The sequence below is a fragment of the Dipodomys spectabilis genome, unplaced genomic scaffold, assembly GCF_019054845.1.
Source record: "Dipodomys spectabilis isolate Male_0828 unplaced genomic scaffold, ASM1905484v1 ptg000067l, whole genome shotgun sequence".
Taxonomy (NCBI): domain Eukaryota; kingdom Metazoa; phylum Chordata; class Mammalia; order Rodentia; family Heteromyidae; genus Dipodomys; species Dipodomys spectabilis.
In genome coordinates, this window is record NW_024870744.1 from 5962686 (window position 1) to 5990064 (window position 27379).

The 27379-nt window shown below is 51.4% G+C and overlaps 1 protein-coding gene across 1 annotated transcript; it reads left to right on the forward strand.

Annotated features, from left to right (window-relative positions):
- Positions 1 to 21897: 21897 nt before the first annotated feature.
- On the forward strand, positions 21898 to 24924 carry LOC122108982 (histo-blood group ABO system transferase 2-like). Its single transcript, XM_042681099.1, has 3 exons — positions 21898 to 21932; positions 22464 to 22598; positions 24234 to 24924. The coding sequence occupies exons 1-3, from the start codon at positions 21898 to 21900 to the stop codon at positions 24922 to 24924; spliced, it is 861 nt and encodes a 286-aa protein (XP_042537033.1).
- The last annotated feature ends 2455 nt before the right edge of the window (positions 24925 to 27379 follow it).

Genomic DNA, 27379 nt, shown 5'->3' on the forward strand with positions numbered 1-27379 from the left:
TGAAGAGCTGAGGGACAGCGCCCAGACCCAGAGTTCATGTCCACGACCGGCAAAAAAAAAAAAAAAAGATCATAGGATAATTTTATTTAATTTTTTCCCCTGCTGGTACAGGGCCAGCTTGCTTGATTGACAGACTGACAGCTACTTGAACTGGGCTTCTAGCCTTGCTTTTTACTGATTATTTATTTATCTATTTTGTCAGTCAAGGGACTTGAACTCTGGGCCTGGGCGCTGTCCCTGAGCTCTTGAGCACAAGAGGAGCATTCTACCACTTGAGCCACAGTGCCACTTCTGGTTTTCTGGTGGTTCATGGGAGATAACAGTCTCACAGCCTTTCCTGCCTGGGCTGACATTGAACCGTGATCCTTAGATCTCAGTCTTGTGAGTAGCTAGGATGACAGGTGTGAGCCACCTGTGCCCGGCAACTGATCATTTTAGAGATGGTATCTGGCAGACTTTTTGGCCTGGGCTGGCCTTGAACATGATCCTAAAGATCTCAGCCTCCTGAAGAGCTACATTTACAGGTGTGAGCCCTGGATGCCCCACTCCACTTTTAATTTATCTTATTTTACTTTTTTTTTTTTTTTTGGTGCTTGAACTCTGGGCCTGGGGTCTGTGCCTGATCTTTTTTTGCTCAAGGTTGGCCCTCTACCACTTAAGCTACACTTCCACTTCCAGCTTTTTATGTTCATTGGAGATGAGGATCTCAAGGCTAAGGGTGTACCTTCCTGTAATCCTCAGATCTTGACCCCCAAGGAGCTAGGTATCAGCTGTCTTATAAGTCTTTTCTTTTCTTTCTTTCTTTCTCTCTCTCTTTCTCTCTTTCTTTCTATCTATCTTTCTTTCTCTCTTTCTTTCTTTCTTTTTTGGTGCTGGTCCTAGAGCTAGCAGTCTACTAGTTGAGCCACAGCTTCATTTTTCTGAGTATTTTATTGGAAATAAGAGTCTCATGGAATTTCCTGCCTGGGCTTCTTCAAACCCTGATTCTCAGATCTCAGCTTCCTGAGGAGCTAGGATTTCAGGCATGAGCCATCTGATGCCCAGCTCCATCTTTTGATTTTTTTTTAAAAAAGAAATAAACTGGCAAAGTGCTGTCATGGCGTCTCTTCTATTTTGTATTGATATCAGCAGCGTTCAAGGGCTTCAGTTTCCCTACATATTCACTTGAATTTTTAAATTTGTGGGGGTTTCCCTTTTTATTTTGTCAGTTGTAGGGTTTGAACTCAGCCTGGTCACTGTCCCTGAGCTCTTCAGCTCAAGGCCAGCACTCTACCACTTGAGACACAGCGACACTTCCTGCTTTTTCATCTGGCAATAGACATCATTTTACTACTTCTTTGAATGTCTGTTCCTCCTCTCTCTCTTCCCCTCCCCCCCTTCCCCCTTGCTCCCCCCTCCTCCTCCTCCTTTTACTCCTCCCCATTTTGGTGCTGGTCCTGGCGCTTGAATTTAGGGCCTACGTGCTGTCCCTGAGCTTTTGTGCTCAAAGCTAGCATTCTACTACTCAAGACACAGTTCCACTTCTGGCTTTTTCCACTCAGTCGTTAACTGGAAATAAAGTCTCATGAAGTTCCTATTTCAGGCTGGCTTGGAACTGTAATCCTCAGATCTCAAACTCCTGAGTAGTTAGGATTACAGGCATGAGCCATGGTTGCCTTGCCTCTTACTTCTTTTCTTGCTTAACTTCCTGGGCTGGAATTTCCAGGATAGTGTTGAGCACAATCAGCAAGAGGAAACATCCTTGTTTTGAAGCTGATGTTGGTGTAAGGTGAAAAAACAGAGAAGCCGCATTTTGAAGGATCAGACCACACTAGCGGTCTGCAGGCAGCCAATTGTTACAAAGGCCTGTAGCCCACAAATATACTTAACACTGTTCATAACAGGCTAGAGAGGAAAGAAAGAACAAAAACAATTGGGACCCCATGGTGGCCGGAGAAGAGCCAGGAGACATTTCAATAATTTTATTGAAAGGTACCTGAAAGATTAAAAATTAGAGTTATATTTTACAATTGCTAACTGCTGATTTTGCTTTTGTAAACTTGCTCGCCCTAGCACTAACCCCCCATTTTCTGGAAATAAGGAATTGAGTAAAGAGTCTTGGAGCCCAGATGCCGGCCCCTGGGACAAGGTTTGTGGTCATAAATAAAGAGTAAACAAGTAAATTCCCCAAGTGGCCAAATGGGACCCAAGAATGGGACCCAAGAATGGGACTCAAGAATGGGACCCAAGATTAGGACCCAAGATAAGGACCACCTGGCAAGTTCAGCAAACTAGGCCAAATGTTAATCAATCACAAGCCTGTAACTATGTAAACTCCCCTCCAGGGTGACTGCTCCCCCTAGACTTGCCCCAAGCCAACTGTTTTACAAAGAGTGTTATAAACTTCCCCACATAGTAAAAATGATTGCTGGGGTACATAGTGACTTTTAAATAGGCCAATCCCGGGGATACCTGGTGTTATATGCTAATCTTGTGGTTTTTGCCTTTAAAAATGCCTGTAACCTCGGTTCGGGGCTCCCTGTCTGCTCGAGACAGAGAGTCCGTTTGCGCAAACGTCAAATAAACTCCTCTTGCTTATTGCATCTCCCGGCCTGGAGTCTGAGTTTTCTGGAGTGCCCTCCCGTTGACGGAAGTATCCCAGGAATCTGGGGTCTTTCAGTACCAAACAATAGCTGGTCAGGTTGCATCTGCCAATTCAAAGTTAACACTGATGTTTTCAGGTGTTGAAATGTATCAGCCCTTTGGGGAAACCGACAGGTCACCCTAAAGCATCCTCTACAAAAGTTAAGGATAAGGGGCTGGAGAAGGTGGCTCAGTGGTGGAGTGATTGCCTTGCAGCATGAGGTTCGAGTCTTTAGCACCACATAAGCGGAAAAAGCTGGAAGTGGAGCTGTGGCTCAAGTGGTAGAGCGCTTGCCTTGAGCTGAAGAGCTGAGGGACAGCACCCAGGCCCAGAGTTCAGGCCCCATGACCGACCCCTCCCCCCAAAAAATGCAGGCTATTAAGGAGGCCAGTTCCCTATACTGATTGAAATGATGACCATTATCAAAGGGGTGGTAACAAATTAAATTGATTAGAGGAATTAATTAAAGAAATTAAGGTGTTCTGCTGCATGCACAATAAATGCTTTCAAGTGTTAATGGACTAGAGCAGCAAGGTGATTTCTCCCTTTTGCTATTCCACTCCATTGGTTTATTTTGAAGATTATATTTCAATTCTTCAACTATAGAAGAAAATGATACCTCCGGGAACTTTTTTTCTACACAGAGAACCAAATTTGCCCATTTATGAGTTGGTTTTGGGGTGGTTGGGAGGGGACATTCTGTAGCAACTATGCTTGGACTGTCATGAGGTCCTCCCGAAAACCATCCACTTCATCCTCAGGCCCTTGTCATGGGCAGACTGGATCAGCCTCAAGCCACAGAGCTTTGGTGACATCTGGACTCCTGTTCCAGGAGGGTGTTCAGCTGGTGTAGCAGATTCTGGGTGTCAGGTGTTAGTAGCTCTATCATCTTGACAGCACTGGCCGCTCCCAGGCGGTTTGTACCCTCTCTGAGCCTGCTGGCAACTGGGCCCCGAAATCAGACACCAGAGGCCTACAAGGCAAAGCGACCTGTGGGCCTGGGTGGGGAGGCCTGGGGAGAGTGAGCTGTCCTGGGTGGATGTTTCCACTGAGCATCTGAGTTAGCTCTGTCTTCCACTGGTTCCTCGGAGAGCCTGAGTTAGGTTTTATATGGTGTGACACAGTGGATTCCCCAAGAGGCTAGGGACAATGGATAACATGACCAACCACTCCAGCGCCAGCTCTGCCCCCTAAGCCTTGCTCTGCCCTGCAGACACCCTGGGGTCCCCTGGGACACAGGCAGCTGGGGGAGGGGCAGGGCCTCCTTGTCCACCCCACTCCCTGGGGCTCCAGGGGTAGAGCCAGGCTGACCTAGAGTGGAAGGCGCAGCCTGGAGAGAGGGGCTTGGCCCACTGCAGTCAGACAGATGGGCTCTTTTCTGAATTTCCATTTCCCCCTGGCCTGGCCTGGCCTGGCCATCCACACCTCTGCCCGGTGGGAGCCTGCACAGGCTGTATGAGCTCAGGGCCAGAGAGAAGCTAGGCCCTACCTCCTCATGCACGTGTCTACTGATGGGGCCCAGACAGCCCCCAGTGTCTGTCCCCACGGTGGGCGCAGAGGTCTGCAGAGCAGCACAGATCCAGGAAACCGAGCGTGGGAAACAGCTGCCAGGGACGCAGAGACAAATGCCTCTGTATTAATGAATAGCTTCATTAAAAGCACATAGGAGCTGGGCGCTGGGGGCTCATGCCTGTCATCCTAGCTACTCAGGAGGCTGAGAGCTGAGGATCAAGATGCAAAGCCATGGGCTAGGAAAGTGGCTCAGTGGTAGAGCGCTTGCCTTGCATGCATGAGGCCCTGGGTTCGATTGTTCAGCACCATATAAGCAAAAAGAATAAAGCCGGAAGTGGTGTGGGGAGCCAAAAGGGAGTCTCTCAACATGATAGGCTTGACTATCTCACTGGAACATCTTGAGGTTGAATTTACAGAATCCGACCTTTTCACCCGGCCCTAAGCAAACATCCTGCAGCTGCTACGGCCAATGAAAAAGCTTCCTTAACGGCCAATGAAAAAGCTTCCTTATTCCAAGCATATAAATACCCTTGTGTGAAAAATAAAAATTTGCAGCTTGATCAGAATCCCTGACTTGCTGTCATTCTTCGTGTCTCTTGTCCCTTCATTCCTTCTCGCTTAAGTTCACTGCCCTCGTTGACGTCCTGAGGGTCGGGACACTAAAACATCTTCAAAAACCTGGACCTATACTAAACTTTTGGGTAATGCGCCCTTTGATACCAATGCTAAACAGGCGCACTTTCCTACTGGACTTTTGGCACAAATTCAAAACACTGGCCTTTATGCTTGGAAGCATCTCCCTCAAAAGGGATCGGCTACTGCTTTCTGGCAAAAGTTAGACAGGGGCCAGATGAACCCTACAGTGACTTTGTCTGGCAGCTTAACTTGGCCGAGGAAAGGCTTCTTGGGCCGAGTGAAAGTGAAAGTGCCTTTGTTAAACATCTTGCCTTTGAAAATGCTAACCCGGCATGTCAAGATGTCCTCCGGCCACATAAAAACAAGGGTGGCCTCTCTGAGTTCTTCAGGCTTTGTGCTGGAGTAGGGACTGCTCACGCCATGGGGCTCGCCATAGGTGCTGCCTTTACCAAGGCATTTCAAAGTTCAGTCCCTGGCTCGTGTACTTGCTTTAATTATAAACAACCTGGTCACTTTGCATGTGAATGTCCCTTCAGCAAACAAAGCCAAGGGACAGTGCCCTCCCAAGCTACAGGTAGACCACTCCCTGCCACTCTTTGTCCCAAATGTGGTAAGGGCCGTCATTGGGCCAACGAATGTAGATCCAAAACAAATGCCCTCGGACAGCCCATTCTCTCTCGCTTTTCGGGAAAACTTCCCTCGGGGCCAGCCCCTGGCCCCGACCATCCCCAAGACAAGCCCAGGGGCGATAGGGTTTGTCCCCTCCCAAACTCCCGGTCCTACACCAGCCCCCCACCTCTCTCCACGATTGCCTCCCTCCAGCGGGCAACCCCAGGCAGTGCAGGACTGGACCTCTGTGCCGCCACCGACACAGTACTAGACTCTATACAAGGACCTCAAATAATACCCACTGGGACCCTGGGACCCCCTCCGTCTCATATGTGTGCCCTTATTCTTGGAAGAGCCTCTGCTACCTTACAAGGTGGCCAAGTTTTTCCTGGTATTATTGATAATGATTATACAGGAGAAATAAAAATTTTGGCCACGGCCATTAATTGGATTGCAGCTATTCCAGCTGGAACTAGGCTTGCACAATTGATACTGCTCCCATTAAATTCAGGGTGTTCTTCCACTGCTCAGACCACACCGTGAGGAACTGCTTCTTTGGGGTCTTCTGATGCGTATTGGGTTCAGCCTATCACTCAAAAAAAGACCCACCCTCACTCTGTGAATTGAAGGAAGGGAGTTTCAGGGAATTGTGGATGCCACAGTTATTTCCCAAATATATTGGCCACCAAGTTGGCCCCTTACCTCGTCCCTAACTGACCTTAAAGGCACAGGGCAGTCAAAAAACCTTTGGTCTGCTCCAGGGTTCTTAATTGGACTGACAGGGCAATAGGGGAACTGTTACTCCTTTTGTTGTTCCTGACCTCCCTGTTAACCTATAGGGCCAGGATATCTTGACCCAGATGGAAGTTATTCTTGCTAGTCCCAATTCTGTGGTTACACATCAAATGCTCCGTATGGATTTTGTCCCTGGTATGGGTCTTGGAAAATCAGGACAAGGAACCGTTAAGCCCATCCAAGCTACCCAAAAAACAGATAAACATGGGCTTGGGTATTCGGATTTTTAGTATCGGCCCCTGACCCTCCTGTGCCCCATGCAGATAAAATCATTTGGGAAACCCAAACCCCTGTGTGGGTGGATCAGTGGCCATTTACCCAAGAAAAATTGGAGGCTGCCTCCAAGTTAGTAGAGGAACAGCTGGTGGCAGGCCATATAGAGCCCTCTACTTCACCATGGAATACTCCTATTTTTGTTATCAAGAAAAAATCAGGCAAATGGCGCCTTTTACAAGATCTACATGCCGTTAATAAAGCTATGCGCCCAATGGGAGCGCTGCAGCCAGGCATTCCCACACCAGTGGCTATTCCCAGGGACTATTACAAAATGGTTATTGATTTAAAAGATTGTTTTTTTACCATTCCACTACATCCTGAGGACAGACCCTATTTTGCCTTTAGCCTTCCTTTCATTAACTTTCAAGGCCCCATGCAAAGATTTCAATGGAAGGTACTCCCCCAAGGTATGGCTAATAGCCCTAGCCTTTGTCAAAAATATGTTGCCCAGGCAGTGGACCCTGTGAGAAAACGATGGCAGCGCGTCTATATATTACATTATATGGATGACTTGTTGCTTGCTGCACCTGACACCCACGAACTTAGAAACTGTTATTTAGACCTTTATAAAGCCCTTACTGCCCTGGGACTACAGGTTGCCCCCGATAAAGTTCAAACACAGGAGCCCTATACTTACTTGGGTCTAGAACTCCAAAATAATCAAATTCGGATTCCTCAAATTCAACTTCGTTTAGACCATCTTCACACCCTTAGTGATTTTCAAAAGTTGCTTGGAGATATTCAATGGCTTAGGCCATACCTAAGGTTGCCCACCAGTGTGCTTTTGCCTCTTAATGAGATTTTAAAAGGGGATTCTGACCCCTCCTCTCCTCGAGAGCTTACTCCCAATGCACGAAATGCTTTAACCCAAGTTACTGAGGCCATTGCCCAGCCGTTTGTTACACAGATTTCCTATAATCTTCCTCTGGTCTTATTTTACATACCCCTCATACACCCACAGGATTGTTTTGGCAACGGATTCCCCACTCCAATAATAAGGGCAGTCCCCTGCTTTGGGTCCATTTACCCACCACATCCCCCAAGGTTATTGCTGTTTACCCTGCCCAGGTAGCCTCTATCATTATCAAAGGTCACTTGCTTTCTTGACAATATTTCGTCAAGGACCCTGATACCATTTTAATTCCATACACCAACGACCAGACTCAATTTTTACTTCAGACTGGGGATGAATGGGGCATCGCCCTGTCAGGATTTTTAGGACTAATTGACAATCATCTCCCCAATGATCCCTTTTACACTTTGCCCAGCTATATCCATTTGTTTTTCCCAAGGTTACTCAAAAGGCTCCCATTTCTCAAGCCCTCACTGTCTTTACAGATGGCTCAAGCAATGGCCGTGCGGCCTTTGTTGTTAACAACCATTCCACCACCTTTGATGCCCCTTACCAATCAGCCCAGCTTGTGGAGTTATTTGCTATAACACAGGTTTTTATGACGTTTTTTGATAAGCCTATTAATATTTATATAGATAGTGCTTACATTGCTCATTCTGTTCCCTTGCTAGAAATTTCACCCGCTATTAAAACTTCTTCCAATGCGGCATTTTTATTTACTCAGCTTCAACAGCTAATTCAGGCCAGGAGACATCCGTTTTTTCTGGGACACATTAGGGCACATTCTGATCTCCCTGGCCCTCTTACACAGGGTAACGCTCAAGCTGATGCGGCCACTCGTTCCATTTTTCCGGTTTTTGTTGGGTCTGTCCGAAAGGCTACAGAATTACATAATCTCCACCATCTAAACTCCCAGAGCCTTCGATTGCTTTGTAAAATTACTAGACAACAAGCACGGGAGATAGTAAAGGCATGCCCTGCCTGTGTGGTCTCCCTTCCTGTACCACACCTGGGTGTTAACCCCCGTGGACTGCTACCCAATCAAATCTGGCAAATGGATGTTACCCATTTTCCTGAATTTGGAAAAACAAGATATATACATGTCTCCATAGACACGTTTAGCGGGTTCGTTTTTGCTTCACCACACTCAGGAGAAACTGCCAAAGATGTTCTCTTTCACCTTGTTCTAGCCTTTTCTGTAATGGGAAAACCAGCCCACATAAAGACAGACAAACGGCCCAGCCTATACCAGTGCCAAGTTTGAACAGTTTTGTGCTATTTTCCAGATTTGTCATACTACTGGGATTCCCTATAACCCCCAAGGTCAGGGCATTGTAGAACGAGCCCACCACACCCTAAAAACCTGGCTTACTTGCCTCAAAGCCTCTGCCTTTTCATTTTCCACTCCTAGGGATCGCCTTAGTCACACATTGTTCGCCCTTAATTTTCTAACTCTGGACAATGAAGGCCACTCGGCAGCTGACAGGCATTGGCACCCATCTTCCAGTTCTGCCCACCTGTCTATCATGTGGCGAGACCCCCTTACAGGCAAATGGAAGGGCCCAGATCCTGTTCTTATCTGGGGGCGAGGTTCAGCCTGTATTTTAGATCAAGAACAAGCGGCCCCAAGGTGGCTGCCAGAACGCTTGATAAAATAGGTTAATTGCTTACCACAACCCAGGGGAAACCTTCCCCCTGAGGATGATGCCTTTTCTCTTACAGCTGCAGCTAGAACTCCAGACGTGGACCCTCCTGTTTGAAGTGTTTCTTTTAAAGGGGTTTTGTATACAGTGGCCTTGGCCCTCCAGCTACAAAAAATCTCATGACCACTCTTTTTGGTGTCCTCTGCGAATGCAAAGGGGGATTTTATTCGGCCCCCGGTAGCTGGAGCCAAACGGTTGACTGTGGAAACAAAGTGGCTTACCTCCGCTCAACAGTACAGACCAACATCGGAGGATTGCTTTAAATGGGCTTGTAACTTTTATTAAACAACAGATTGATCTCTTGGCTTCTAAACCCATACAGGTTCATTACCATCACCTTGATAGGGCAGACCAAGGCATTGAGATCTAGGATTTACCCCAGGCTTTTAATTAGTGTTTTGCCATGAGCTTGTTCCAGTGGGAACCCCCCTCCCTTTTTTTTTCTTATTTAGAAAACCCTTCTCCTTATTCATAACTCCTGACCATTCAACAGGCAAGACCTATTGCGCCCTTGCCATAAGGGATAGGTTCGCCCCTCCTCCTATAGGCCCCTCCGCTTGGGGGAGGGTGCACCTATGGGAGGAAGAAAAAATGCTCAAATTAAGGATGCAGGTAAGACTGCAGGGAGATGGATCCGCAAGATCCCCAAACCCAAGAACCCTGAGTGGCAAGCTCTGGTGCATGACGGTTGGCATGCATACCCACAAGCCGTCTCCTCAAAAAACATGCCAAGGCCTGTAAAACTCCCCTCCCCGAGTGAGGATGCTCGGGAGCGGAGAAAAACCCTGGGCCCTTAGAGGAACAGAGCCTCTGTCACCCCCTTAAAAAGAGCAGCCAACAACTGATGGTCAATTTTCTAAATAAGAAAGGGGGAGATGTCGGGAGCCAAAAGGGAGTCTCTCAACATGATAGGCTTGACTATCTCACTGGAACATCTTGAGGCTGAGTTTACTGAATCCGACCTTTTCACCCTGCCCTAAGCAAACACCCTGCAGCTGCTAAGGACCACCTTTTCACCCGGCACGAAGCAAACATCTTGCAGCTGCTATGGCCAATGAAAAAGCTTCCTTAATGGCCAATGAAAAAGCTTCCTTATTCCAAGCATATAAATACCCCTGTGTGAAAAATAAAAATTTGCAGCTTGATCAGAATCCCTGTCTTGCTGCCATTCTTCGTGTCTCTTGTCCCTTCATTCCTTCTCGCTTAGGTTCACTGCCCTCGTTGACGTCCTGCGGGTCGGGACAAAGTGGTTCTGTGGCTCAAGTCGTAGAGCACTAGCCTTGAGCTGAAGAGCTGAGGGACAGCACCCAGGACCAGAGTTCAGGCCCCCCAAAAATAAAAAAAAAATAAAAAAGATCAAAGCCAGCCCAGGCAGGAAAGTGGTTATTTCCAATTAACCACTAGCTCTAACAGAAGTGGAGCTGTGGCTCCAAGTGGCAGAGAGCTAGCTTTGAGCACAAAGAGCTCAGGGACCATGCCAGGCCTTGAGTTCAAGCCCATGACCAAACAAAAAAAAAGCATCTCAGCACTGTTTCTGTCCTAAGCTTTACATTCTCTCATGAGCTGTAATGTTTAGTAAAAAGGAAACAAAAAATGTGAAGGGAAAAAGAGTAGCTCCCTCTCTCTCTTTCTGACCTTATCTATTTGCCCAGTTAATTCCATGCTATTTATTATTTATTGATTTACTGCTAATTGTACTCAGGACCTGGTTACTTTCCCCTAAACTTTTTTTGCTCAAAACTGGTGCTTTACCAGTTGAGCTATAACTCCAGCTCTGGCTTTTGTTGGGTCGGTCGTGGGGCTTGAACTCTGGGCCTGGGCGCTGTCCCTCAGCTCTTCAGCTCAAGGCAAGCACTCAACCACTTGAGCCACACCTCCACTTCCAGTTTTGTGAGTGGTTTATTGGAGATTAGAGTCTCATGAACTTTTCCTGCCTCACCTGGCTTTGAAGCGAGATCCTCAGATCTCAGCAGCCTGAGTAGCTAGTAGGTGTGAGCCACTGGTGCCAGCTTCTAGCTTCTTTTGCTGGTTAATCGGAGATAAGAGTCTCATGGGGGGCTGGGAAGGTGGCTCAGTGGTAGAGCACTTGCCTTGCATGCCTGCACCCTGGGTTCGATTCCTCAGCACCACATAAGCAAAAAGAAAAAAGCCAGAAGTGGCACTGTGGCTCAAGTGGTAGAGCGCTAGCCTTGAGCTGAAGAGCTGAGGGACAGCGCCCAGGCCCAGAGTTCAGGCCCCACGACTGGACCCCCCCCCCCCAAAAAAAAGAAGAGTCTCATGGGCTTTTCTGCCTGGGCTGGCTTAGAACTGTGATCTTCAGATCTCAGCCTTCTCAGTAGCTAGCAATACAGGCATGAACCACTGGAAATGTTTAGATGAGATACTTATTCCAGGGAAATGACTTCTCTGGACACAAAGCCTGTTTTAAAATGTGTTATCTCAAGGATGGACACCTGTTTTGAAGAAGGCATGAGACAAAATCCATCCTGTTTGACTTGATGATCCAAGCTTAGTGATTGGGCAGCCTTGATGAGCCAAGCTTAGTGATTGGGCAGCCTTGATGAGCCAAGCTTAGTGATTGGGCAGCCTTGATGAGCCAAGCTTAGTGAGCAGGCAGCCTTGAGATCTTGGTGGCTGGACAAAGCAGTGTCACAGCACGAATGACAGAACGGGCCAGGCTGGAGATCAACTGGGATCTCTCATACTAAGGTGATTTGAGCCTCAAAACCTAACATCCTTCTTCCCATCCTTCCTTCCTCCCTCCTTCCCTCCCTTCCTCCCTCCCTCCCTTCCTTTCTTCCTTCCTTCCTTCCCTCCTTCCTTCTTTCCTTCCCTCCTTCCTTTCTTTCTTCCTTCCTTCCTTTCTTCTTTCCTTCCCTCCTTCCTTTCTTTCCTTTCTTCCCTCCTTCCTTCCTTCCTTCTTTGCTTCCCTCCTTCCTCCCTCCCTCCCTCCCTCCCTCCCTTCCTTCCTTCCTTCATTCCTTCTTTCCTCCTTCCTTCCCTCCTTCCTTCCTTCTTTCCTTCCCTCCTTCCTTTCTTCCCTCCTTCCTTCCTGCTTTCCTTCCCTCCTTCCTTTCCTCCTTCCTTTCTTCCCTCCTTCCTTCCTTCCCTCCTTCCTTCCTTCTTTCCTTTCTTCCCTCCCTCCTTCCTTCCTTCCTTCATTCGTCCCTTCCTTCCTTCCTTCTTTCCTTCCCTCCTTCCTTTCCTTCCTCCTTCGTTCCCTCCTTCCTTCCCTCTTTCCTTCCTTCTTTCCTTCCCTCCTTCCTTCCTTCCCTCTTTCCTTCCTTCTTCCTTCTTTCCCTCCCTCCCTCCTCCCCCTTTCTTTCTTTTTATATCAGTCATAGAGCTTGGACTCAGGGCCTGGGCACTGTCCCTGAGTTTCTTTTGCTCAAGGCTAGCACTCTTCCACTTTGAGCTGCAGCTCCAATTCTGGTTTTCCAGTGGTTAACTGGAGGTAAGAGCTTCACAGACTTTCTTATCTGAGCTGGCTTTAAACTTTGGTCCTCGGATCTCAGCCTCCTGAGTAGCTGGAATTTCAGGCGTGGCCACCAGTGCCCAGCTCCCACGTCCTTCTTCTTGAGTGCCTCTGATGTAAGAGTGTCGGCAGCCCCTGTCTTCACGCCCACCCCACTACGCCTGGTTCACACACTGCCTCTCTGGCTTTGCTTTCCCTACAAACTTCCTTGGGGTCTACCTCAGTGTGTCCTCAAATTCTTCTCTGTGGGCACCCCGGGGCCAGGTGGGGGCCTCCTCTCGGTCCATCAGGTAGCACCGACCCTAAGGTAACCGAGGACAGTTTCTCCTGAACCTTCCTGTAGGCTCATCTGTAGCTGCAGGTGGAAGGGATCTTTGGTTCACACACTAGCCCTCGGGAGCAAATGGTTCAACCTTCTAAGTGTCAGCAAACATAGGGGCTGGGGGCTGAGCTGTCCATGCTGGAGTCAGGGGCTGAGAGCTGGGGCAGGCTGGGTACACCTGTGCTGGAGAGCTGAGTGGGGCTGGGCCCGTGAGCATGCTGGGGCCCCTCAGGAGGGAAGGCTGGACTGACAGCAGCAGGAAGCATCCAGGGCCTGCTGGGTCTGAGGTGTGGCTAAGGCACTGGCCATCTCTGGTGGGGTCATTGGACTGAGGAGGCTGGTTGTGGTAGGCAGACCTGGGCAAATCAGAAGCCTGCCAGAGCGCCTCCCCGCCCAGAAGGGACAGGGCAGCTGGGCCAGGCTCTGCAGTGGGTCTGGCTTTGTGCCTGAGGTCTAGCACTGAGCTCCTGCCTCTCAACAGGCACCAGGGAGCCATGGATCCCAGAGGTGAGCTGGAGGGACAAAGGAGACTCACCATGGGCTTAGGGGCTTCGTTGCTTTGAGCTAGAGGTTCAGAGATGGTTGGTTAGGCAGCAGGGTTGGCAGGAGCCCTGAGGGTTTGTGGCTCTGGTGTGTGTGTGTGTGTGTGTGTGTGTGTGTGTGTGTGTGCGTGCTGGCGTGTGGAGTGGGGACACAATGGTGGTGGTAGGACAGTAGCTGGGCCTCAGTGGAGACTGCAGTGCCAGGCAGAGCTGCCCGTTCCTGGCTCCTGTGGGTGCTAGTGACCCGTCTGACCCCTCTGTTGGCTGTGCTCTCCACCTGCTCAGGCGCCAGAGGACCCGAGGAGATGTGAACTCTCAGATCTGTCAGGAGAGAGATGAATGGTGGGGAGCTGTGGGGAGAAAGCGGGAAGGAAGGAGAGACCCCGGAGGCTGGTGGGTGACCATCCTTCTAGGCCACAGGTCAGAAGGTGAGCAGGAGGAGGCGCTGAGGCAAGTGGGGGCCGCCGCCCAGCCAGGCCTTGTGGATCAGGCCTGTGCTGCCAGTGTCTCTCCCTGCGCAGGTGGTCTGGGAGCTGGGGCCTCTGTAGGGCCCTGCGCCCCAGCCTCCCTGCCACCTGAGGCCCCCGCTGGGCTGGGAACAAGACACCTGGGCTCTCGGGGACTTGGTGTCTGGGCACAAGGGACAGTAGGCTGTGGGAGTCAGGGCAGGGGAGCAGCTCTGAGGACAGAGGCAGGTGGCATGCCCACTAGCAAGTGGCGATGGCCGGGCCCAGTCAGTGTGGATCTCCTGACAGCTCTTGGTGGGAGCAGCAGCCCCGCCTCCTCACCCTCTCACCTCTGCCAGGGCCTGGCAGCCAGGTGGGCTCCACGGAGCCTCGGGAGGAAGGCAGGGTGTGCTACCTTCTTCTGCCGTGGGTGTTCTTCAGCGTGGGTCAGCCTCTGTGGGGAGCGCAGATACTTCAGAGTTGAACCCTGGCCCTGGGTGTCTCCCCTGCTTGGAAGATGAGGGAGAAAGATCCAGATCCCTCCCCAGGTGGCAGGGAAGTACTCCCAGAGGCGTCCTCATCCATTGACGCCTTTATCTTGGCCTCTCAGAGCCTTCCGGGAGGGTCGTGAGAGGAAGGAGCTCGGTCCCCAGGGAGGCTGCTGCAGACTCAACAGGCTGCAGACACCTGTCTTTTAGTGAGCAGCTAGCAGCTCATCCTCCTGGGAGAGGAAATGGGAATAATGGCCACTTTTCACACCTGCCTGAACCTCTCCTTGATGGGCAGCAGGTAGACTGTCCTGGCCAGGCTGGCCTGGGGCCTCCTGTCACCAGACAGGCCAGGATGAATCTGTTCATGTTTGTCCCATTTCCTGGATCCCCGTGTTTTGGGCCTTTGACCTGTGTGTGGTGGAGGGTGCTGGTGCTTGAACTCCGGGCCTCACTTTTTCACTTAGCTTTATTATCAAGGTTGGAGCTCTACCACTTGAGCCACATCTCCACTTCTAGCTTTATTTTTTTTGGCCAATCCTGGGGCTTGAACTCCAGGCCTGGGTGCTGTTCCTGAGCTTTTTTTTCTGTTGTTAGTTGTGGGGCTTGAACTCTGGGCCTGGGCGCTGACCCAGAGCTCTTCAGCTCAAGGTGAGCGCTGTACCACTTGAGCCACAGCATCACTTCTGGTTTTTCGGGTGGTTTATTGGAGATAAGAATCTCACGGACTTTCCTGCCTGGGCTGGCTTTGAACCGTAGTACTCAGATCTCAGCTTCTGGAGTGAGCCCCTCCCCCCCCCCCCCCCCCCCCCCCCGCTGTTCCTGAGAGTTTTTGCTCTATCACTTGAGCCACAGCTCCACCTCCAGCTTTTTGGTGATTACTTGGAGATAAGAGTCTCACAGAGTTCCCTGTCCTGGCTGGCTTCAAACTTTAGTCTTCAGAGTGCTATTTCTTAAATAGCTAGGATTAAAGGCGTGAGTCACCAGAACCTGGCCCGTCTAGAGTTTTATATAAAAGGAATTACACCCTGAATCTCTCCTTTTCCACCCAGAATAATTCAATTTGAGACTCTTTCAGGTGGTTGAGTTCACCCATAGTTCATTCCTCATACTGCCCCACTGTATGGTCACACCTAGCTTGGCCTTAGCTTCTAGGTTAGACCTTTGGCAGGTGGAGCTGCGGGAGGCAAATGTAAGACTAGTCTTTCTGTGGGAACACCCATTTCCTTCCTCAAGGGGCAGGAAGTCCAAGTTAATTTCCAAAGTGCTTGTAGGGTCCTCTGTTCTCCAGTGGCTTCTGAAAGCTCTAGCTGCTCCCCTCGGCCCTGACAGATCATATGCTCAGCCTTTCATTCTTATACAATGCATGTAATGGCATCTCCTTGTGATTTTAGTATACTTTCCCCTAATGACTAGTGAAGTTGAAATCTATGTTTCATATACTTTGCAGCTATCCATGAGTATTCTTTTTCTCTCTTTTTGTTACAGGTCTGGGGCTTGAACTGGGGCTTGCTCTTGCATAGCTTGCTTCCTAGTTGGTGTTGTACTGCTTGATTCATACTTCCAGGCCCACTTTGGCTGGTTACTATTATTATAATAATTATTATTACTATTGTTGTCGCCAATGCTGGGGCTTGAACTTAGGGCTTTGTTCTTACACAGCCTGCTTGGGAGGTTGGTGCTTTTCTACCAGATCCACATTGCCAGTAATCCATTTTGGGTGGCTCCCCACCTTCTTCTCCTTCTTCTTCTCAGTATTGGGGCTTGAACTTGGGGCCTGAATCCTGTTCCTTACCTGTTTTTGCTCAAGGTTAGCCCTCTACCACTTTACCATACCTCCACTTCTGACTATGTAGTGGTTAATTAGAGATATGGGTCTCACAGACTTTCCTGCCTAAGCTGGATTTGAACCATAAGCTGGATTTGAACCATGACCCTGTGATGAGTTTGTATATCAATAGCTTAGACTTAATAGTTTCACTTAGTTTATCTAAGCACTTCAAATACCACCCACACCAATAACTAACTCCTAGGCCTAGTTCTACTAAGCTTGCCTCATGTCCGTGGCTCCGCAGTAGTGGACACTGGCAGGAGAGTGCAGTGGAGCCAAGGCCTGGGAGGAGAGGCGGGGCCGGGGAGAGGGGAGGCGGGGCCTGGGAGAGGAGAGGCGGGGCCTGGGAGAGGAGAGGCGGGGCCCGGGAGAGGAGAGGCGGGGCCGGGGAGAGGGGAGGCGGGGCCTGGGAGAGGAGGGGCAGGTCAGGAGAGAGGAGAGGCGGGGCCAAGGGAGCAGCACCAGCTGGGAGAGGAGAAGCAGGCAGAGGTGGCTGGGGACAGACAGGTGGACCCTGCAGTCCTGGTTTAGGCAGCTGTTTCCAGACGTCAGACTTTGCTAGAGAGCCATAATATTGCCACAAAAATAGACCTGAGCATCAGCGGAACAGGTTGGAAGACACAGAAAACAAAAGCGCGTAACTACAGTTGTTTGAGAGTCGGCAAAGGAGGGGAACAAACAGCCTCTTGAACAATGGGTGTTGGGAGGACTGGGCAGCCATGTGCAGAAAACTAAAAGTGGATCCCTGTTGTCATCATGCATTTTGAAGTTGAACACAAGGAAAGGTTGGCAGGGGTGTGGGGGAAAAGGATCTCTGCTGCCGTGCTGGTGGGAATGTAAACCAGTACAACCACTCTGGAAAGCAGTCTGGAGCTTCCTCAAAAACGAAAGTTCCCTGTGACCAGCCATACCACTCCTGGGCATCTACCCTGACCATCACGAGCCAGGCTATGATAAAGACACCTGCACATCCATGCTCACTGCCACACTACTCACAATAGCCAAGCCATGGAAACAGCCCAGATACCCCACAATAGAGGAGAGGATCCCCAAAATGGGGTACCTGTACACAATGGAATTTTACACAGCCATTCGAAAGAAATAATGTCATTTGCAGGGAAATGGATGGAACTAGAACAAATCATGTTAAGTGAGGTAAGCCAAGATCAGAGAGACCAACTGCACAGGTTCTCCCTGATGTGCAGAAGTTACATTGAAAATGCACTGGGATAGGACAAAGTATACCAGATTCTAGATATGCACATACAGTAGCACCAAAAGAAGAGAGTTTAGGAGAGAATCATAGAAGCGCAATAGCCAAGCACCTCTTCATATATATAAAAAATAAAAGACATACTGAAACAAACTCCAAAGATACGGAAACAAAGGACTTAAAATTGATTTCTTTCTCTGCTGATTCCTTATTGTTTACCTTATACATGGTGTGCTCAGTGCACTTCTGTGGGAGGGCGGGGGGGGGGGGGCGGCCCAGAATGTGAGGGAGAAGGGTAAAAAAGTGCAGCAGTGGAGCGCACTGGTCATGGGTGGAAGTGCACTGTGCGACTGTGGTGCAGACGGGAGGGAGGGGAAAGGAGAGAGTGAGGGACAGAGGAAATGGATTTATCACCTGACCAAGTCAGCGTAACCTCTCCATACACATAACCCTTCTAAATTAACAATAAGGTAAAAAAGGACTTAGTTTTAAAAGTTAAACTAATGGGGCTGGGAAGGTGGCTCAGTGGTAGAGCGCTTGCCTTGCATGGATGAGGCCCTGGGTTTGATTCCTCAGCACCACATAAGCAGTAAAAGCCGGAAGAGGCGCTGTGGCTCAAGTGGTAGAGCGCTAGAGTTCATCTGAAGAGCTGAGGGACAGCGCCCAGGCCCAGAGTTCTGGCCCCACCACTGTGAAAAAACCAAAAACAAAAAGAAAGCTTAAAAATTTGAAAGTTACTTGAAAACTAAGAAGTTGTTTTCACTTAGATTTTCCTACAGCCAAACCATGTGCCAACTACATACATGAGGGGAAAAGATACATTCAAGGTATGTGGCCACCAGGCACCATGGCTCACACCTGCAATCCTAGCTACTCGGGAGGCTGAGATCCGAGGATCACAGTTTGGAGCTCCCCACAGCAGATCAGTCCATGAGACGCCATCTCCAAAATAATCAGCAAAAATAAGGACTGGGTGTGTGGCCCAAGTGCTCCAGTGCTGGCTGAGCAAGCCAGGGCAGCAGGAATGTGGCCTGGCTTCCAACCTTAGTGCAGGCCAAATACACAAATGAGAGGTCAGGTGTTCCCTGCCCGGTTCCTTGGTTTCCCAGAAGCTAGTCGGAGTTATTTGTTTCATGGCTGAAGGAGTAGGAAACAGTAAGGTAAAGGTAGAACAGTAGTACAGGGAGTTGAAAGGACTGATTTTGGGGCCTGAGCCAATCACAGGTGGCTGTGTGTGTGTGTGGTGTTCAGTAAGCCTTTCCAAGAAGGCCTGTTAGCCGTATTTGAACTCTTTCTCTCCCTCCTTCCCTCCTTCCCTCCCTCCCTCGTTCCCTCCCTCTCTCCTTCCTTCTCTTTCTCTTTCTCTTTTTTTCTTTCTCTCCCTGCCTCCCTCCCTCCCTCCCTCCCTCCTTCTCTCCCTCCCTCCTTCCTTCCTTCCTTCCTTCCTTCCTTCCTTCCTTCCTTCCTTCCTTCCTTCCTTCCTGCCTGCCTGCCTGCCTGCCTTCCTCCCTTCCTTCCTTCTTTCCTTCCTTCCTTCCTTCCTTCCTTCCTTCTTTCCTTCCTTCCTTCCTTCCTTCCTTCCTTCCTTCCTTCCTTCCTTCCTCCTTTCCTTCCTTCCTTTCTTTTTTCTTAAGCTGGGACTTGAACTCAGTACCTGAAGCTTTTGCTCCTTCCCTAGCACTCTCCCAACTGAGCTCCACCTCCAACCCCAATATTCCAACTCTGAACCATGAAAACTCCTGACTTTCGTAGCTCAGTGACCAGCACTGGCCCAGCATGCGCAGGTTCCTCACAGGAAGTCAAAAGAAAGAGATGCCGGGAGGGGTGAGAGAAGGCGGGGGAGCAGCTGAACTTCCCACTCTGTGTTTCAGGAAAACTGAAGCACTACTTGCTTCACCCCGGAACCCTTCTCCTGATGACTCTCACTCTGGTTTTCTTCAGGTAAGAAGCTAGGCTTGGGAGTGCCCCGCCGGAGCCGGGTGGGGCCTTGGGCTGCCTTCCACACCACAATCCCAGCAGGATGAGGGTGCTGCCACCCTCAGTTGGGCTCCATAGTGTGTCCAGCCTGTCCTGGCCTGTGCCCTTGGCCCTCACGGTGATGTCCATTTTCCTTCCACTTGGTCGGGGGCTCTGGGCTGGGTGGTTGGCCTGGGGAAGGGGAGGAAGGCCAGTCTGGGCGGAGGGTGGGGCCCGGGCAGCGGACCCCTGCAGGCCTGCATCCTGAGGAGCTGTCTCTGCCCACTTCCTTCTCCTAGCTATGGGTTCTGGACCCCCAGCAGACAGGCACAGGGAGGCCTGGGAGCTGAGTCCAGGTGAGTGAGGCTGAGGGATGGAGGAGGGCCTGCGTGGCCTGTGCTGGGAGCCTGACCTGTGTGTCCCATCCGGCAGCCTTTGTCACCTCAGTTGCCCTAAAGCGTTGCCTGCCTGTCCCCCTTTGTCCTCAGCTCCCATCTGACCTCCAGCCCCGACCCTGGGCTCCCCTGGCTCTCTGGGCCGTCCATCTGAGGAGCCTGTTGAGAGCATGGCTTTGCCTTCCACCCTCCTGCCTCACCCCTGTACCAGGTGGTCCCCAGGTCCTCAGCTGCCTTTCTGTGTCTCCCACATCCATGGGCTTCTCTTTGCCTTCTCAGCCCTGCCGAGCCAAAGCTGTTCTGTGTGTGGGGAGGGGGCTGGGCACCCCCGCCCATGCCTGATCTGGGCAGTGGGACTTCCCCTGCGTTGCTCTGCCTTCCTCTCCTGCAGTCAGCGAGACCGCGGGGCTCAGCTCACGCGCGCTCAGCACATGCAATGTCTGCTTCCTTGAACCAGCGGCACTCAACTGACTTTTTGTTAAATTACAAAACATTTTTGCCTGGTCAAGGCTCATACCTGTAACCCTAGCTACTCAGAAGCCTGAGATCTGAGGATTGTGGTTCAAAGCCAGCCTGGGCAGGAAAATCCCTGAGACTCTTATCTCCAATAAACCACCAGAAAATTGGAAGTAGTGCCTTAGCTTAAGTGGTAGAGCGCTAGCCTTGAGCTGAAGAGCTGAGGGACAGCGCCCAGGCCCACAACTGACAAAACAAAATAAAACAAAAACCTTTTTAAAAAATTTAAAAATGGTTATTATAAAAATAATATAGAGAAGCGTTACAGTTACATAAGTCAGGTAATGAGTACATTTTTCTTTGGGCAATGTCACCCCTTCCCTCTCTGTCTCCCTGATTTTCCCTCCCCACCCCACCCATAAGTTGTAGAGTTCATTCTCAACACAGTGTCCAGTGAGTACCACTGCTGCATTTGTTCACCCTTTGTCCCTCCATTTCTATGCCCCCTTTACCCTTCCAAACTCAGGTAAATGAATAAACAAGAAAAAAAGAAAACAAAACCAGCAATGAAGAACTAAACGTCTTGTTTCCATTTCCTGGAGTTCATTTTGATAAACATTAGTTTATCTGATCAGATGCACATAGGCATTGTGCCTTTGTATTCACCTGATTTAAAGAGGATACTCTTAGGCTGGCGTAACGTGGACTTAAACTTCATGTGTGTGTGTGTGTGTGTGTGTCTGTGTGTGTGTGTGTATCTGTCTGTTTGTCTGTCTTTCTCCATCTGTGTCATTGAGTATGTGTGTGTGTGTGTGTGTGTCTATCTGTCTGTATATGTCTGAGTCTGTGTCCGAGTCTGTGTGTATATTTGTCTGTGTGTCCGTGTCTATGTCATTGAGTATGTGTGTATGGCAGTACTGAGGTTTGAACTCGGGGTTTAAGCACTGTCCCTTAGCTTTTTCACTCAAGGCTAGCTCACTACCACTTGAACTACAGCTCCACGTCTGGCTTTTGGTGGCTAACTAGAGATAAACATCTCAGACTTTCCTGGCCAGGCTGTGTTTGAACTGCGATCCTCAGATCTCAGGCTCCTGAGTAGCTGTGATTTCAGGCCTGAGCCGCTGCACCAGCAGGTTTTGCCCTTTTGTGAGTGGCGTGATTTTGTCACCTGTGTCATCAGGGTTCATCCCTGCTGCAGCCTGCGCTGCGCTTCCCTGCCCTTTCCATGCGGACTACCTACTCCCAGAGCCATCACGGGAAGAAAATGGTGGCTGCTGCAGGCTCTGCCCTGTGGGCTCCTCGTCTGTGGGGTCCGCTGCTCCCAGTGTCACAGGCCTGGCAAGGACAGGATTTCCTGCCGCCATTGAGGCTGGTCTCTGACACCCTGAGATTGGAGGCCTGGGCTCTGGGTGCCACAGAAAGTGCCACAGGCCAGTCTGAGGCGCAGGAGAGCTGGTGTGGGCATCTGATGGTTCCCTAGGGAAGAGATTGCTGCTCAGCCCTCCTAGAGTTACAGGAGCCACTAGGCCCCTCCCAGCCTGCAGCGTGGGTCCACCAGCCCTGTGGTTCCTTGGGTGCTTGGTTCCTCTGTCACTTTGAAAAGACAAATTAGAGACTGGAAGTCTCAGCCCTTCCACCAACTCTGGCTCTGGGTGATGTGGGGTGTAGCCCGCACAGCCGGTGAAGGACGGCTCCCCACGCCCCACAGCCCCGTGGGACGAGGGTCCCGAGTGACTCCTGTGCACACTTGTGTTTTGGTTTTCAGGATGGTGTATCCCCAGCCGATGGCTCTGACGCTCGCGTGAGTAAATGGACTGTCGCTGCAAGGGGCGCAGGGGTCTGTGGCAAAGATATGCACAGGCAGTTTCTTTGGGCTGGCTTGTGGCTTGGCTACCATGCCTGAAGCCTCCACAGGGCAGGAAAAAGCAACAAAGAAACGCTCTAGATTTTCCTGGATTAGTGCTCAATGTTCTGTTTCCTGTTTTGTTTTGTTTTTTTTTTTTTTTGGATTGGAGGTTGACCTGAGGACCCCAGAGGATCTGTTCTGTTTCTTTGACTTGAGTTCCTGGCAGAGTCACGGGTTCCCTAAGGGGTGCTTGGGTGGGGTGAGGACCACTCCAAGCCTTGCCAGCAGATCTCAGCTCCTTCTGCAGCAGCAGGGCCGGCATTCGGGGATGGCTGCTGCCTGGTCCCCTCGAGTCTGATTTGCCTCTGGTTGGTCTCCTGGTGACGGCCAGGTCTGCCTGTGGGAGGACAGAGGCAGCCGGGGAGAGGGCAGGTACGGCGGTGGGCACACATTGCACACCGAGTGTGGCTCTCTTTCTCTGTGCAGTAGGAGAGATGTCCTTGTCCTGACTCCATGGCTGGCTCCCATCATCTGGGAGGGGACCTTCAACATTGACATCTTGAATGAGCAGTTCCGGCTTCAGAACATCACTGTAGGGTTATCTGTGTTTGTCATCAAAAAGTAAGAGATGCGCAGGGTGGAGGGCGGAGGCCTGGGGACACCCAGATCTGTCCTGTGTTCAGGCCATGGTGGAGGGTGGGGGAGATGGAAGTGTGGTTGTGAAAGCTCCTTCACTCCGTGACCTTCCTGGGCCCCTATTGCTCAGCCGCTGGTCAAGCCCAGTGCCATTTCCCCTGACAGCTGGTGCCCGGTCTCCTCCCTCTATCCCCTCAGCCAGGGGTGGCTGCACCCCCTCTGCTAGAGGAGGCAGCGGAGAGGAGGGAGGAGCCTGGCTTCCTCTGGGAGCAGCAGGAGCATGGTGCCGGCCAAGCTGGGGCCCCTGCTTTACACTCGGATGCCAGGCAGGGCTAAGGCGCTGGTCAACAGACCATCTGACTGCAGGCCCTGGGCTTGGCAGTCCATCTGTGGACCCCAGGGGTGCTGGTGGGACCAGCTGGGTGGGAGCTAGTGAGCAAGCTGCCTCAGGCCCAGCTGCCCTTTGGAGGCTGTGGAGAAAGGCCTGGGTGCAGGAATGGGCCCTGGGGTGGAGATGGAAGCTCCTGCCCGTCACAGAGCAGCAGCAGCAGTGTGCAGAAGGACCCTAGGACAGCCCTAGGCTGCCACCACCTCACCGGCTGGGACTTGAGGCGGTGGTGGCTGGCAGGAGGGTCTCAGAAGGGCACAGATGCAGCATGAGCACTCTGGTCCCGCTGCCGGGGACTAGAGCAGCACCCAGCACAAAAGCCCTGCTGCCACGTTTGGCCACGCTGTCTCCCTGGGACCCGGTGTGGGCCCAGCAGACACCAGCAGGTGCTGAGCCCGCGGGAAGGCGCCCGGCCACCCCACCGCTGTCAGCTGGGGCTGAAGCCTCGGTGGCTGCGCTTGGTGCCCTGAGAAGGATTCACTGAGGAGCCCGTGCGGTGTGGGTACGAAGGGTGAGCATGGGCAGCAAGTGGAGAGCCCTGTCCCGTGGCAGAGGTCCAGTCCCTGGGCAGTCTTGAGGGAGGACCGGCCATGAGGCAGGCGGAAACTTCCTGAGCTACAGCTCTTGCTCTTGGAGCTAAGACCCGGGTGTGAGCAAACGCTGGTGGGTCTGCCCCTTCTTCCTCATGTGCCCATCTGCCTGGCCTGCCTGCCCTTCCGAGTCCTGCTCCCTGCGCTTCCTGAGGATCCAAGGCCTAGAAATGGTTTGCTGAGGCCATTGTCTGAAGGCTACTTCATGCTGTGAAGGAAGGGCTGGGTGTAGAGACTCTTCCTTCCCTAAGATGGGGCTGAGGGACAAGCCCACAGGAGGGGAGACAGTATGCAGACCTAGGGATGCTGTACAGCTGCCCTGGAGTCCCAGGGTCCCCAGCCAGGTGTCCTGGAGCCCCAGGGATGATGGCCAGGTGTCCTGGAGCCCCAGGTGTCCAGCAGCGTGGCAAAGATACTTTTAGGATCCAGGTGTGTCGCTCAGTCTGGCATTTGCCACAGAACGGTGGGGCCACAGGAAGCCTCCGGCTCTGGCTCAGGTCTGCTGTGGACTGTGGGATGCTGGTGGTCCCCATCTCTGACAGAGCAGGGTGATTGGCAGGAGAGGGTGGGTTCCACTGGACCCGGGTGGGTTCCGACTCCGGGCCCATCCACACCTCCCCCACCCCTCGTCCTCCCTTGCAGGTACATCACCTTCCTGAGGCTGTTCCTGGAGTCTGCGGAGCAGCACTTCATGGTGGGCTACCGTGTCACCTACTACGTGTTCACCGACCGGCCCGCAGACGTGCCCCAGGTGGGGCTCGGGCCGGGGCGGCGGCTGGCGGTGCTGCCCGTGCGCAGCTACCCGCGCTGGCAGGACGTGTCCATGCGCCGCATGCAGATGATCAGCCAGTTCTTGGAGCAGCCCTCCCGGCAGGAGATGGATTATCTGGTGTGCGCCGACGTGGACATGAAGTTCCAAGACCACGTGGGCGTGGAGATCCTGACCCCGCTCTTCGGCACCCTGCACCCCGGCTTCTACACGAGCAAGCGCGATGCCTTCACCTACGAACGCCGGCCCCAGTCCCAGGCCTACATCCCCCACGACCAGGGGGACTTCTACTACATGGGGGCCTTCTTTGGGGGGTCAGTGGCGGAGGTGCACCGGCTCACCAAGGCCTGTCATGAGGCCATGGCGGTCGACCGGGCCAACAACATCGAGGCTGTGTGGCATGACGAGAGCCACCTGAACAAGTACCTGCTGCTCCGCAAGCCCACCAAGGTGCTGTCCCCGGAGTACCTGTGGGACCTGCACATGCTGCCCTGGCCCTCCGTGCTGAAGAAGCTGCGGTTTGTCGCCGTACACAAGAATCACCAGGAAATCCGGAACCGCTAGCGGGACTGGAGGGCGGTGGTCAGCGACACCAAGGGCATGCAGCCCGTGCTGCCCTGGAAGGCTTTTAGAGAAAAGGCTTAGTGCCAACCTTCCTTTGACACTAGAAGTTGCTGAAGCTCCCCTCCCCCATCTCCACACCTCCGTCTCCCCTGTCCTCCCAAGGCCAGCAGGCAGGCTAGGCACCAACTCGCTACAGAGACAGGCCTGGTACTCGGGTGCAAGTCGGGGCCTCTAGGATGGATGACCTTGCCATCGGTCCCCTCTGTGTGTCCTTGGCTCTGGAGGCAGGTGGTCCCAGCCCCTCCACAGAAGATGGATTACGTCGTGGGGTAGGGGAGGGGGCAGGGCGGTGGGCCTGAAGAGCCTGGGGCTGGGCCGTCTTCAGCCTCAGGCTGTTTTCCTGCTCCTCTCTGAGTTCTGGTAGCAGAGCAGACGCTGGAGGACGTCCTTCTTGCCATGCTGTGCGGGGAGGCTTCGCGGTGAGGCTTTGGGTCAATGATGGCCTGGAGAGGCCATGGCCTCTGTCCAGCCCCGAGGAGGCCATCGCCAGCTGCCCCCGTCCCTGGGCCTGAACTCAGAGCCTGGATGCTGTCCTGAGCTTTTGTGCCCAAGGCTAGCACTCTACTTTTTGAGCCACTGCTCTACTTACAGCTTTTTGGTGGTTAATTGGAGGTAAAGAGTCTCATGGACTTTCCTTCCTAGGCAAGATTTGAACTGCAGTCCTCATATCTCAGCCTTCTGAGTAGCAAGGATTGCAGGCGTGAGCTACTGGTGCCTGGCAATATCTTGTTTTACCTTGTGGTTCTCTTGTGACATTGATGTGGAATGTTTTTACGTAATTACTTACCATTTGTGACTTTGTGGGGGGTTCTAGAGATTAAACCCAACCCCTCATGCTTGCTAGGAAAGATCTCTACCACTGGAGCCATGTCTCCAACCCACCTCTGCCCAAGTTTTAGTTGGTTTGCTTTTTATCATTGGATTTGGAGAGTTCTTTGTGTAATTTATACATGTTTTTATCATTCTGTGTTTCACATTTCTACATTGGGCTTGACTTTTTATTCTCAGTAAAATCTTTCATCAAGCAGAATGGCATTTTTTGTTTCCTTTCATTTTGTTGTTTTATTTCATGGATCCTGGGGCTTAAACCCTAGGCCTGGACACTGTTCCTGAGCTTTTGTGTTCCAGACTAGTGCTGTACCACTTAAGTCACAGCTCTACTGTCAGCTTTCTGTGGTTAATTGGAGATAAGTGTCTCATGGAACTTTCAAGCTGAGTTGGCTTCAAACTGTGGTCCTCAAATCTCAGCATCCTGTGTAGTTAGGATTACAGGTGTGAGCCACAGATACCTGGCTAGAAATACTGAATTAATTAGATCCTCCAGGTCTCAATTGGCTTTTTAACTCAAAGCTAGCACTCTGCCACCTGAGCCACACCACCACTTTTGGTTGGCGTTTTGCTGGAAAAATGGAGGTAAGAGTCTCATGGACTTTCCTGGCATACACTGTGATCCTCAGATCTCAGCCTCCTGAGTAGCTGGGATTACAGGTGTGAGCCCATTAGTACCTGGCTAGTGTTTAATGAAGTTTATCGATTATAGTTTGGGACTTGTACCTGAGACACCTCTGCCAAGGTCACTTAGTCACAAGGTCACCTTGTGATACCTTCAAGAAGTTGATGCATGAGCAGGTGTCTGTTCTGCTGTGAGTTTTTTTTTTGCAAAGTGTGTGTGTGTGTGTGTGTGTGTGTGTGTGTGAGAGAGAGAGAGAGAGAGTAAAAGAGAGAGAGAGAGAGAAAGAGATGATGTCAGTACCAGCCCCACTTGTGGACAGGCTGCCCTGCCTTGGTGGACTTGCCCGTGTGCCTTTGTGGGGGGACTCGACTGTTCTTCTCTGGCCTTCACTCTGCAGCACCCAGTCTGAAGGACTGTAGCTGTGTGACATCATCAGCAAGTGGCAGAGGGAGGACCTCCCACGCGGGCCCTCCCGAAAGGCATCCAATCAGCAGGAAAATCCACCTGTCAGAGGCAGCTTTTCCACCTGCTCCCCTGAACCCTGACACGGAGCTTCTCTCATTACCAGACTCTATACCTTCTCCCCATTCCGCGGACCCTAAGCTGACCACCCTGAACCACAAAACAGAAGAACAGTAAAACAAATGGCTCGGATGCATGAACATGATTTGGCGTTCCATTTCTCTGTGCCGAATTTCTATGAGAAATGTTGGTAATCCAGAGTGTCCAGGCCTTTCACCTCCTGTTAATTAATTAATTGATTGATTTTTTTCTGTTATGTGGTGCTGAGGAATCGACTTCCTAGCCCTCTAATCTTTTCTTATATCTTCCCACTCCAATGTTTCCTCACCCAGGCTGCTAGTAGCCCTTTCGTCCTTGAAAAGTTCTTATTTTTTTTTGGAGGTGGGGTACAGTTGTGGGGCCTGAACGCTCGGCCTGGGC